Source organism: Haliaeetus albicilla, chromosome 4, assembly GCF_947461875.1.
Source record: "Haliaeetus albicilla chromosome 4, bHalAlb1.1, whole genome shotgun sequence".
Taxonomy (NCBI): Eukaryota; Metazoa; Chordata; class Aves; order Accipitriformes; family Accipitridae; genus Haliaeetus; species Haliaeetus albicilla.
The window spans coordinates 18,240,192-18,251,043 of NC_091486.1; the positions used below are offsets into that span (position 1 = coordinate 18,240,192).

The 10,852-nt window shown below is 67.9% G+C and overlaps 1 protein-coding gene across 12 annotated transcripts in view; it reads right to left on the bottom strand.

Moving 5' to 3' along the window:
• TNS1 (tensin 1) overlaps positions 1-8,890 on the bottom strand; it is a 70,691-nt gene extending 61,801 nt beyond the window's left edge. For 4 of the 12 annotated variants that reach the window (XM_069781112.1, XM_069781111.1, XM_069781109.1 and 1 more), the window contains exons 1-3: positions 8,636-8,791; positions 1,904-2,018; positions 644-681 (exon numbers count right to left, since the gene is read on the bottom strand). In XM_069781112.1, the coding sequence (XP_069637213.1) occupies positions 644-681; positions 1,904-2,018; positions 8,636-8,731 (249 nt within the window). In that variant the 5' untranslated portion in view covers positions 8,732-8,791. Of the gene's footprint in view, positions 1-643; positions 682-1,903; positions 2,019-5,475; positions 5,525-5,846; positions 5,864-8,635 lie in introns of those variants that run through there. The other 8 variants (XM_069781105.1, XM_069781104.1, XM_069781102.1 and 5 more) reach the window with 6 other exon arrangements.
• Between the last annotated feature and the right edge of the window lie 1,962 nt (positions 8,891-10,852).

Consider the following 10,852-nt stretch of genomic DNA (forward strand, 5'->3'; position numbering starts at 1 on the left):
GGGGTGCGCCAGCCTCTTCCCGCCCGAGATGCCAGCCCCAGAGCCGGCTGGCACACATGCCTCCCCCGGGATTCAGGAACTCGCAGCCTCCCCTGCCCCGGCAGCGTGGCGGTGGGCACCGTGCCCACCTCCAGCTACCCTGGAGAACCTGGGTTGCCGTAGGGTCTCCCTCCGCCGGTGCGGCAGCCGGACATCACCACCGGGCATCCTCGGCTCTGCTCCCTCCTGCCAGCAAGATCCGCCCCCGGCGGTGCTGGGTATCGGGCGAGGTGCTCAGCCTGCGTGCGTGCCACCGGCAGCGCTCGACCGCAGCACATGGCACCCACGTACAGCAGCACGCAAAGGGCACCCCCCTGCTCCAAGTGCTGGGGCACAGATCCCTGCCAACCCCCTCTGAGCAGGGCTGCACCCCAAAACCCAGTCCTGTACCTAGACGGGCACGTGCCATGAGGGGCCAGGCAGCAGGATGGCACTGCCAGCCTCACCCACCGGTGACGCCAGTGCCACCACGACCAGCCCACAGCCACCAGCACATCTGGGTGCCCATCCAGTGGGGTCAGCTGGCACGAACTGTGGCATCCCCTGTGCAAGTCCCTGGTGCCCCCCAGGCAGGGATGGGCACACCTTGCAGCACCAGCCTTACCTTGCCTTGGCACTTGGTGTGGCAGGAGAGCTTGCAGCCTGCGGGAGGGAGAGGGGAGAGAGGGTTAGTGGGGGCAGGACAGGGGGCATTGCTGGGGGCAGCCCACGGCCAACCCACATGCAGGGCGGGGGGGGTGGCACCCCACGCTGCGGGGCATGGAGCACCTTGGCACAGGGCACAGGCTGCCAGGACATGCAACACACGCACATGGATGCCCACACCTTGCACACGCACATGCATGCTCCGGGTGGCACCAGCACAGCACAGCACAGCACCATGTGCACATGCATGCAGCGCTCGGGCACGCACCCATGCACACGAGCCGTCCCCCACCTCCGCCGGTGCCAACATGCCAGGGAGCGTGCACGCGTGCAAACCCCAGTGCCCAGGGGTTAACGGCGTGAAGGGAGGCCGTGCACAGACACGTCTCACGAGGCCTCGCACGTGCACCGGCGTGCACGAGTGCGCCGTGGGGGGTGCTGCCAGTGCCCGTGTCCCCGCCTGCCCGCACGCTGCTGTTGCACGCTCACGCCCGCGCCCCTGCAGAGAATGGCACGTGCCCACGGTTGGTGCGGGCGCGTGTTTGCCACTGCTGGGGACACACACTTATACGGGGCACCACCGGGCAGCCCCGCAAAGCCACATGTCCCATCCCCAGGGGACACGAGGGTCCCCGTGCGGCGTGGCCCCGGCCACGGCCGCCCCCAGGCCTTGTCCTCCCTTGGGGCTGTTTCCTGCCGCGCAGGAAGCCGCATTGTTCCCGCGGCCAGCGGCGTTTCCGCTCGCCGCTCCTCGCACGGGGCTCGGCGGCACCGCACACGTGCGAGGGGCCGCGGCACCGCCCGCATCCCACTGGGCGCCACGGGCAGCGGGCATGGCGGAGGGTGTGAGCACCCACCCGTGCGCACAGACCCGCGTGCGTGTGCACACTCGTGCGGTAACAGTTGCACACTCACTGCACACGCACGCTGCTGACGCGCGGCCACATGCGCGCGTGCCAGTGCCTCCGCGGGCCACCCTCGCCCTCCCAGCCACCTTCCCGCCCGCAAAGGTACCCCACGCACTCTTGCACACCCCCAGGCTCCCCCTCTGACACGCGTGCACACGCGCGTGTTCGCACAGGTTGGCGCAGGCACGTGTTCCCACCTTCACATCCTCATGCGCGCAGCTGTACGTGCAGGCACACACACGCATCCCCTCGTGTCCTGACCCCCCCGGCACACCCCCTTTCACACGCGCGTGCCCGCGCCCCCGGCTCACCTCGGCAGGTGCTGCCCTGGCGCGTGATGGCCTGCCGGCAGATGCCGCACGCCTTCACCTTCTTGAAGCTCGTCATCTTGAAGGAGTGTGCTGGGGGGGCCTCCAGGTCCTGGGGCTGGGGGGACACGGGGCTTCAGCAGCGGGAACAAGGTGGCACGGAGACCGGGCACTCAGCCCTGCCCTGCCCCAGTTTCCCTCTGGGCAGGGGGTCATCACCCACCCCCCCATCTTAAGAAATGTGTGTGTCCCCGCACCCCATCACCCGCACCCCATCACTCTGCGGCAGGGCCGGGGCCGTGGGCACGGCGTAGGGGGGACCTAGGCTCGTGCGCGGGTGGGCAGGGGGCTGCGCGCACCCCACACCCCCCCCAGGCCCCCCCGCTGCAGCGGCCCCTTTAAATAGTCTCTGCCGCCCCCTGGCGGCGCGCGCCGGAGGGCCGTGCGCGCGGGCGCACGCTTCTGTAGACACTGTGCACGCGCATCGATGAGCACATCCACACCTGCGTGCAGGTGTGTCCACACGTGTTTGAGCACCTGTGCGTGCACAGACGTGTGTGTGTGTGTTTGCGCGCGCACAGACATGTGCGCACACGCGCGCGTGCACTTGCGTGTCCGTGCACGTTGGTGCATTCACACGTGTGTCCCTGCGAACGCATGCCCGTGCACAAGCGTTTCTGTGGGCACATGTGTGCAGGCACAAGTGTGTACGCCTGCATGCATGGGGGGGCGGGTGAACACCCTTGTATGCACATGTGTGTGCAAACTTGTGTGCACATGAGCGCATGTGAATGCACATATATAAACACGTGCACGCACGGACATGGTTGCATGTACGTGTGTGGATACACAGATACGTGTGCAGACACATGTGCGCACCCAGGTACGTGCAGGTGCTGCCAGAAGGGTGCTCGTGCAGGGGGGTGTCTCTGTGTCATGCTGGGTTTTGGGGTGCATGCCGGGCAGCGTGTGCTGGGGTGTCTCATGGGGGTGTATAGGGCGTGCTGTGCCCCCTGAGCGTGAGCGGCCGTGCCCACCCTGCCTGGCACAGCCCACGGCGGAGGGAGGCCAATGCCACGAGTGTGAGCACAGGAAGGATCCCAACGTTTGCAGGTGCAGGGCTGTGAGCGTGCAAGCGTGTGCGTGTGCTCACGCACAGGGGCTAAGGGCAGGGGGGGTGGTCCTGGCACAGCTGCAGGCAGCCAGCGTCCCTCCTGACACCCCCCCGGCTAGTTTGGGGTGGGGGGGCACCCCCCTGGCCGCGCACCAGCCCTGCCCACCCACCCGCCGCCAGATGAAGACGTGAGCCCCCGTAAATCCGCCTTTTCATGCCAAGACTAATGAGATTAAGCAGAGGCCCGGCAGCCCCCCCTCGCCCAGGCGCCCCGCTCTCCTCCAGCCTCGGCACTGCAACAGAGCCAGGGGGGACGGTGCCAAAGAGTCAGGGTGCCGGGTACCCCTCCCCAAAACCTCCCTGCCTCAGTTTCCCCAGTGCACGCATAGACAGGCAGAAGGGCCACGCACGTGCACCAGATGTCTGCATGCGTGCAAACACCCCGGGGGCTGTGAGGGTGCTGTGTGTGCTACACGCAGTGCGTGTGGCAGGGCGTTGCATGCATATGCACACCTGCGAGTGTGCAAGCATGTGCGAGCGTGCACATCCCCACCAGCCACAGCAGCAGCAGATGTGTGGGCAGATTTCTGTGTTCCCACACGCAGGTCCATGTGCAATCATGTGCACACTCGCATGGGTTTGTACACGGGTGTGCAAGCCCCTCTTCCCTGTGCATCTGCTCCCGCAGGGCCATTCGCTGGTCCCTCGGCAGCCCCCGGGGTTCGTGCCACCCTACGAGGGAGCGGGGTGCACAGGGCTGGGTGTATACACACGCACGCACATGCGTGTGCACAGGCATGTCATCACCCATCCTTCACCCATCCGGCAGCCGTGGGAAAAGCTCCCCCGGGCCGGGGGCTCCCACGCCACAGTTGCTGGGTGACAGCGAGGCCTAACGATGCCATGAGCTCGTTTGCATATGCAAAGCAGCATCTTTGCTGCGGGGTGCCCCGGGAAGAGGCCTCACCCCCGCTCCCAAGGACCCGGCTGGGATGCCCGGGGTTGCCAACGCGTCTCCCACACACGTACCCCCCACCCCGCCCTGGCCCCACACTTTAGCATGGGCCTGCTTCATTAACAGCAATTATCCTCGCTAGGGAAAGAGCTGCCCCCCCAGCTCCCACACCACAGAGCCCCCTCTGCTTGTCCCATTGCCAACACCATCCCCGTGCTGCGGGACTGCCAATCCAGCACCTGGCTTTACACCCCCAGCTCCCTGCTGCTAGGGGGTCACCCTGCCCACCCAGTGCCACCCCACCGGCTGGGGAACCAGCCCATCCCACGAAACGGCCCTGTCCCATCTCCATTCTGGCAGGATCCCAGTTAGCCTCCCTGCCCTCAGGGCTGGGAACTGCTGGGGGGACACGTGGTAGGGCTGGGGGACCTTTTGGGGATGCCACCTGGGTACACCCACCCATGGGTAGCCACCCCCAGGGGCTGGCCCCCACACAGGAGGGGTGGGGGGGGTGCACGGGCATCCCTAGCCATGGGCCCCCCCAACACACAGACCCAAGGAGGCTGGAAGGGGACCCAGGTGTCCTGGGCTGGAAGAGGCACCGGGGAGAGATGCCAGATTAATCAGGAGCCGGGAGGCCTGGGTTCATTGCCCAGCACTGCAGAGAGGTGCAGCGGGGGGGGAACTGGGACACCCAGTTCCTGTGAGGCTGCAAAGCCGGAGGTGGGGGGCACCGGGACACCTCGGTCCAGCCCTGTGGGCTCGGGCCCACCCAGCACTTTGCACCCCACTGCGCCCCCGGACCCAGCTTGCCTTGGTGACAGGGGTGGGGGGGGGGCAGAGCCCCAAACCCCCAGCACTAACTGAAGCCCCCCAGTTTGCCCAGTTTCCCTCCCCTCCAGTGAGGTAGCAGAGCCTCAACCCCGGGGAATGGCGGGGGCCCCCGGCCGGTGCTGCCGGCTGGGCGTCGTGGGGGATCAGCCCCCCACCCTCCTCATCCCCAGCCGCACGCCCCCTCCATAGACACCCCCCGCCCAGTCCAGTGTCCCTGTCCCGCATCCTATCCCGGTCCCCAGTCGTGCACCCCCCAGCCCGGTGCCCACCGCCGCCGCTCTCCCGGGCTGGGTCCTGCTCTGCTCCCCCCCGGTCCCCGGGGCTCCTCCCGGCCCCGCTCCCGGTCCGGTCCCCCCAGCCCGGCCCCGGTGTCCGGCCGTCCCTGCCGGTCTCTGCTGGGTCCCGGTTCCCCCAGAGCCTGTCCCGGTCTCGGTCCAGGTCCCGGTCCTGGTCCAGCACCGCCGATTCCCCCCGCTCCCAGTCCGCCCGTCCCGGTGCAAACACCCCCGCTCCGTCCCGGTGCCCCCCCCCGCTCCCCTCCCCCGGTAATCAGCCCCATCCACCGCCCGCTCCCGGGACCAGCCCCGCTCCGAGACCCCGCTGCCGGCCCCCCACCGCGCTGCCGTCCTGCTCCCCCCCGGTGCCCCCCGGTGCGGGCGCGGCGGGCCGTACCCAGAGCAGGCAGGAGAGGCAGAGCCCGGTCATGCTGCCCGCGGCGCGGCCCCGCGGCCGGCCGAGCCCCCCCCGGCCCCCTCGCTCCGCCCGCCCGCCCCGCCCCGGCCCCACACCGCCTCTCCAGCCGGGGGAGAAGGGGGGGGCAAAGCCCGCCCCCCCCCGACCCCGACCCCCGCAGCGCCCACCGGCCGGCACCCCGGCCGAGGTGGCCCCGGGGGGCGGTCAGGACCCCCCCACCCCAGCAGACGGACTGCGGGACTCGGGGGGCCGGAGTGGGGCTGTGCCTTGTCCCGGTCCCCCTCTCGCCCCCCTGCACACACATTTGGAATCCATTTCCTCCGCTGGCCCGCGGGGCACCCACCACCCACCTCACCCCCATCGCTCCTCCGGCCTCCAGCGGCTCCTGCAGCGGGGTGTCGTCGTCGTCGCCCCCCCCCCCATCCCCAGCCGTGTCCCCTGGGTGGTCCCGAGATGGGAGACAGGGAGGGATCGGCAGACATCCATGCACTGAGCTGGGGGGCCTCAGCGAGGGGGGACAACTTCCAGGCGGGACAGAGAGCGGCTTGGCAGCCCGCAGCCCTGACAGGGATGGATTTGGCAGGGGGGTACCCCAGCGCCTCCTGGGGGGGCTTGGCTGGGCAGCACACGGTGTGTCCCCCTCCAGCGCTGACGCTGGCTCCAGCCTGGAAACTCGCGCTCAGCTGGCCGTGACCATGAGGGTGTGAGTCAGGGGGGAACACGCGCCCGGGGGAAGGACATGCGGGCAGGACAAGCCACGGCTGGCATGGGGACATGGGCACAGCGGGAACGTGGGCACTGTAATGCCCCCCCCTCCCCCCCCCCCGCTTCAGTTTCCCATCTGTATGCTTCATACAGCCACCAGCCCAGAGAGGAAGGGTAGGGTGGGATGGGGGAGGGCTGCCCTTCCCAGACGCTGGGGTCGCAACCGCCCCCCCCGAAGTGCACCACCCCCTCCCCAAAATATCCCTGTCACACCACCCTCCACCCCACCGCTCTGCTGTGCCCACCCAGCCCATGGTAGAGGTATCCCTCTGTGGATGTGCCAGCTGGGACAGGGGACAGATGGGGACAATACCCCCTGCCCCCCATGCCAGCCAGGCCCCGGGGCGGAGGGAGGCTGGGGGGCCTGATCCTGCTCACAGCACCAAACAGGCAAGGAGTGCCCATCCATGCACCAACACCAGCACCCCCATCATTACAGCCCTCATTAATCAGCCTCGTTACTGCCCACAAATGAAAGCCCCAGTGGAGAGGGTGTCCCCACCCCCCCATAAATCACCCCCTCCCATTCACTGCTGTGACAAGCCTGGGCCCCTCAAAAGGGCAGGGACAAGGGTCATACGACAGGGACAGGGTGGCTGCCATGAGCATCATTTATGGCTCATTTTCTCAGCGGGGGGGCACAGACAGGGGCACGTAGCCCAGGGACACCCCCGCTATGGGTACCACTGGTTCAGGCATGTACCCCCGGTGCAGGGCCAGCTTTGGCAGGAGTCCTCTGTGTCCCCCCTCCTGGGGTCACTGTGTCCCCAAGGCCCCCACACCTGCTTCTAGCAGAGCTGTCCCCGCACTGCCCTTGGGTGCACAGGGCACATGCACACATCACACACGCAACCCCCCTGCATACACACCAGGGCACACATGCACACCACACATACGGCCCATGTCACGCATGGTGGCTGGGCACCCGCATGTGTGGGCGCCCATCTGGGCACAAGAAAGGCTGGGGGATACCCCTCTAACAGCTTACACCAGTGTAAAGCCCCACTGCTACTGCAGCCAGCACACACGCATGTGCTAGGGAGCACACACACGCACCCACACAGGGATGCACACCCCATAGTAGTTCATGAGACCCGCTGTGCACTCACACTTGCGCAGGCTGCAGTTCACTCTCACCCCAGCCCAATGTGCTGGCTCGTGAACACACACATGCACAAGCATGTGTGTTACACACCTCCATGAGTCCCTGTTCTCACACCCACATCAGGGACATAAGGACACAGAGATGGACATGGGACTGCACAACCACTGCCCCACACCTCACCAGTGCCATCCACCCACCCACAGCCCTGAGCACCCCCCGTGCCCCCGGCAGCTCACAGTCCTGTGTCCCTGGCATGCGCTGGGGTCCCCAAGCAGCCAGGGGCCTCTCCCTCCTCCAGGCTGGGTCCCTGTCCTGGCACATACCGGCCTGTCACCACCCTGCAGTGACACTCCCCCAGGCTCTGCCCGGCGGTGGCTTTGGCACCCGCTCTGCTGGCACGGTGCAGCTGGAGTGACCCATGCCATCCCGCCAGGCATGGGGCAGCTTCCCAAAGGTTAAGGAACCAAGTGAGGGTGGTGCAGTGGGAGCCCCGTGCCCTCCACCAGCCTCTCCCTTCCCTGCCTCAGTTTCCCCAGCACGGGCAGCAGAGCAGGATGGGTCCCCACACCGGGCGCTGCATGGGCACAGGGATGCCCCATGCGGGGCTGTCCTTTGGCACAGGGATCACACACACACACCGGGTGCTGATGGGAACAAAGATGCCCCATGTCAGGTGCCTACGGGCAAAGGGGTCCCTCTTGCTGGGCACTTTTTTAGGCACAGGGATCCCCCCCCCAGACTGAGCGCTTTATGGGCACAGAACTCCCCAGCACCGGGTGCTTACAGGCACAGGGGTCCCCCACACTAGGCACTTTGTGGGCACAGGGATCTCTCGTGCCAGGTGCTTTATGGACACAGGGGTCCCCTCATGCTGGGCACAGGGGTCCCCCCATTGTGGATGCTGTAAGGACTCAGGGACACCCCCCGCCTCCATGCTCACTCTCTAAGGACACAGGGATCCCAGCAGATCCCTTTGTGTGAAATGCTGTACAGCAGATCCCAGCAGATCCCCTCCAGCCAGGCACTGCAGGGGCCCGCGGGTGCGGGTTATGGGGGGGGGGGGGGGTGTCACAGTGCCATGCTGGGGTGGACACAAGGAGGTACAAAGGACATGCCTGGCACCCTGGCAAGCGTATGCACGGTTTAACCCCCTGCTGCCCGCAGCAGGCAGGGCCAGCGCCAACCTGTACCCCCATGCCCCTGCATCCCCCTGAGCCCCCGCCCCCGCAGACCCTAACCCTAACCCCGAGCCCGGCGGTGCCCGCTTACCTCCCGGTGGCGGCAGGCGCGGAGGGGCAGGAGGCAGGACACCAAGGACTTCCCCCAGCGAACCAAGGTGGCAAAGCACCAGCTCAGCCGGGTCATGGTGCCCCTGCCCGGGGGTCACCCGGCCGGGGCAGGGGGTGGGGGGTGCAGGGGCCGAACCCTGCCCAGAGCACGGTCGGGAGGGTGGCCAAACCCAGCCGTGCCCCCCGTGGCTGCAACAAGCTCCGGTGCCCGCGCAGTGCCCAGGAGGTGCCCGGCGGTGGGCACGGGGCCGTGCGGGCGATGGGCTGGGGGGGCTGCGGTCCCACCGGGCCCTGTACCCCCCCGCCGGTCCCCCAGCGTCGCCTGCGCGCTGGCAGCCAGGCAGGGAGCACCGTGCCCGCCCATGTCCTGCAGTGCTTGGGTGGGAGCCAGCTCCGACACGCTCCCCCTCCTCCCCCTCTTCCCACTCCTCCTCCTCCTCCTCCTCCCCGCACACGGGGCTCGGGGCTCGGCAACCCCCGGGCTCACCCGCCTGCCCCCCGGGCACGGCAATCCCTTGGGGTGGATGCTGGACACTAACAATGCCGCCCCCCCCCCGCTCCAGCCCCTTCTGGTTTGGGAGTGGAGGAACCCGGAGGGCTGGGTTCGATCGCAGCTCAACCCGCGACCCCCTGCACCGACCCTGCCTCAGTTTCCCTCCAGCATCCCCTGCCCACCCCAAGCCCTAAATGGCAGTGCCTGCACATGGTGGGGGTGGGGGTTCCCTGCCCCTCTGCCAGCCTCCTGGGCACCCCACCAAGACTCTCCCCCTCTCAGGAGCCTGAGGACATATGCAGGGACACCCCACCAGGGTCCCCTCTCCAAAGGGTGCTTGGCTGATGCACTGTGCTGGGGGCACAGTGTTACCCAGAGGAACCCCTCACCACAGGACACACCGACACGGCCCCGGGCACCCCCAACCCACCACAGGGCTTGCACAGGGCAGGGGGACGGGCTGCACCCCACCCTGCAGCTGCCCCAGAGACCCCACATCCCCCCTGCACCCATCGGGGTAGTGCCGAGAGGGGCTGGCAGGAACAGCCCCAGATGCTGCTGCGATGCTGAGGTGATGACGGGCAAGGACCCGTCCCCGCGGGGCGGCTGCTGATGCCAAGCGTAGGCAGGGTCCATGCCAGGCCTGGGCACTAATTGCATTTGCCTCAGGAAGGCTCCTAACGAGCAGCAGCGCTAGGGAGGGGGGCGGGGGCAGGGATTTCGGAGGGTCCCCCACAGTTCAGCCTGTCCCCCACAGCCCTGCCTGGCACCCTGGGGCTGGAGAAGGGCTGGCAGGCAAGTGGTGCCAGGATACTGCCCCCCCACCGAGCACCAGGGAGGTGACATCACTGCTAGCTCCATCGTCCCCCACCCCCATTTAATTAGCAGATGGCCCCCCGGACCTCTCCCTCCCCCGCCCCCCCCCCCCCCACCAGGCAGTGCCAGGCCTGTGCGGGGCCATTAGCTTTATTGGCTGCGCTGAACGAGGGCCAGGCCTCGTTAATTGAATTGCACCCGCACCAAGGACAGACGGGCGACTTCTCCCCCCCCAGCCCCCAACACCCTCTCCGTGGACCTTGGCTGGGGCAGGGACAGGGGGACCCACTGCCAGGGCACCAGGCTGGCATCCACCCTGGCGAGGGGTGGGCAGGGGCATGGCCCCCCCACGGGTGTCAGGGTCCTGCCCGTGGGGTGCCTGGCACAGGGCAGGCGGCGCTGGCAGGTGGGTGCAACCACAGGCACACGTGTGTGCATGCACACATGGGTGCCTTCTCAGCCCCATGCCCACGCCTGCCACATGTACATGGCTCACACCTACACACGCATCCCTATAGCCATGCACATGCTGCCTGCACACGCGTGCACATGCACACATGCATGCACACATGCATGCACAGGCATATGCATCCCCCACCCGGCACAGTGGGGTGATGCTCCGCCACCCCCCCAACACCCTGCCCACCCCCCCCATCCAATGTGGGGTGCTGTGCTCTGTGCCCACAGCACCACCCACTGCGGGGTGGCATGGGGCAAGAGGGTGCTGGGGAGGCTGGGGGTCACCCTGAGCAAGCACTGCTGCTGGGTCCCCCATGCCCCCCAGCTGCTCGCGGGCACCCCACGGTCCAACACACACACCCCCCCCCCGGGAGCTAGGAGGGTGCAGGGAGGCCCAGGCTCCCGCTCAGCATCACTTCCTACTTTCGC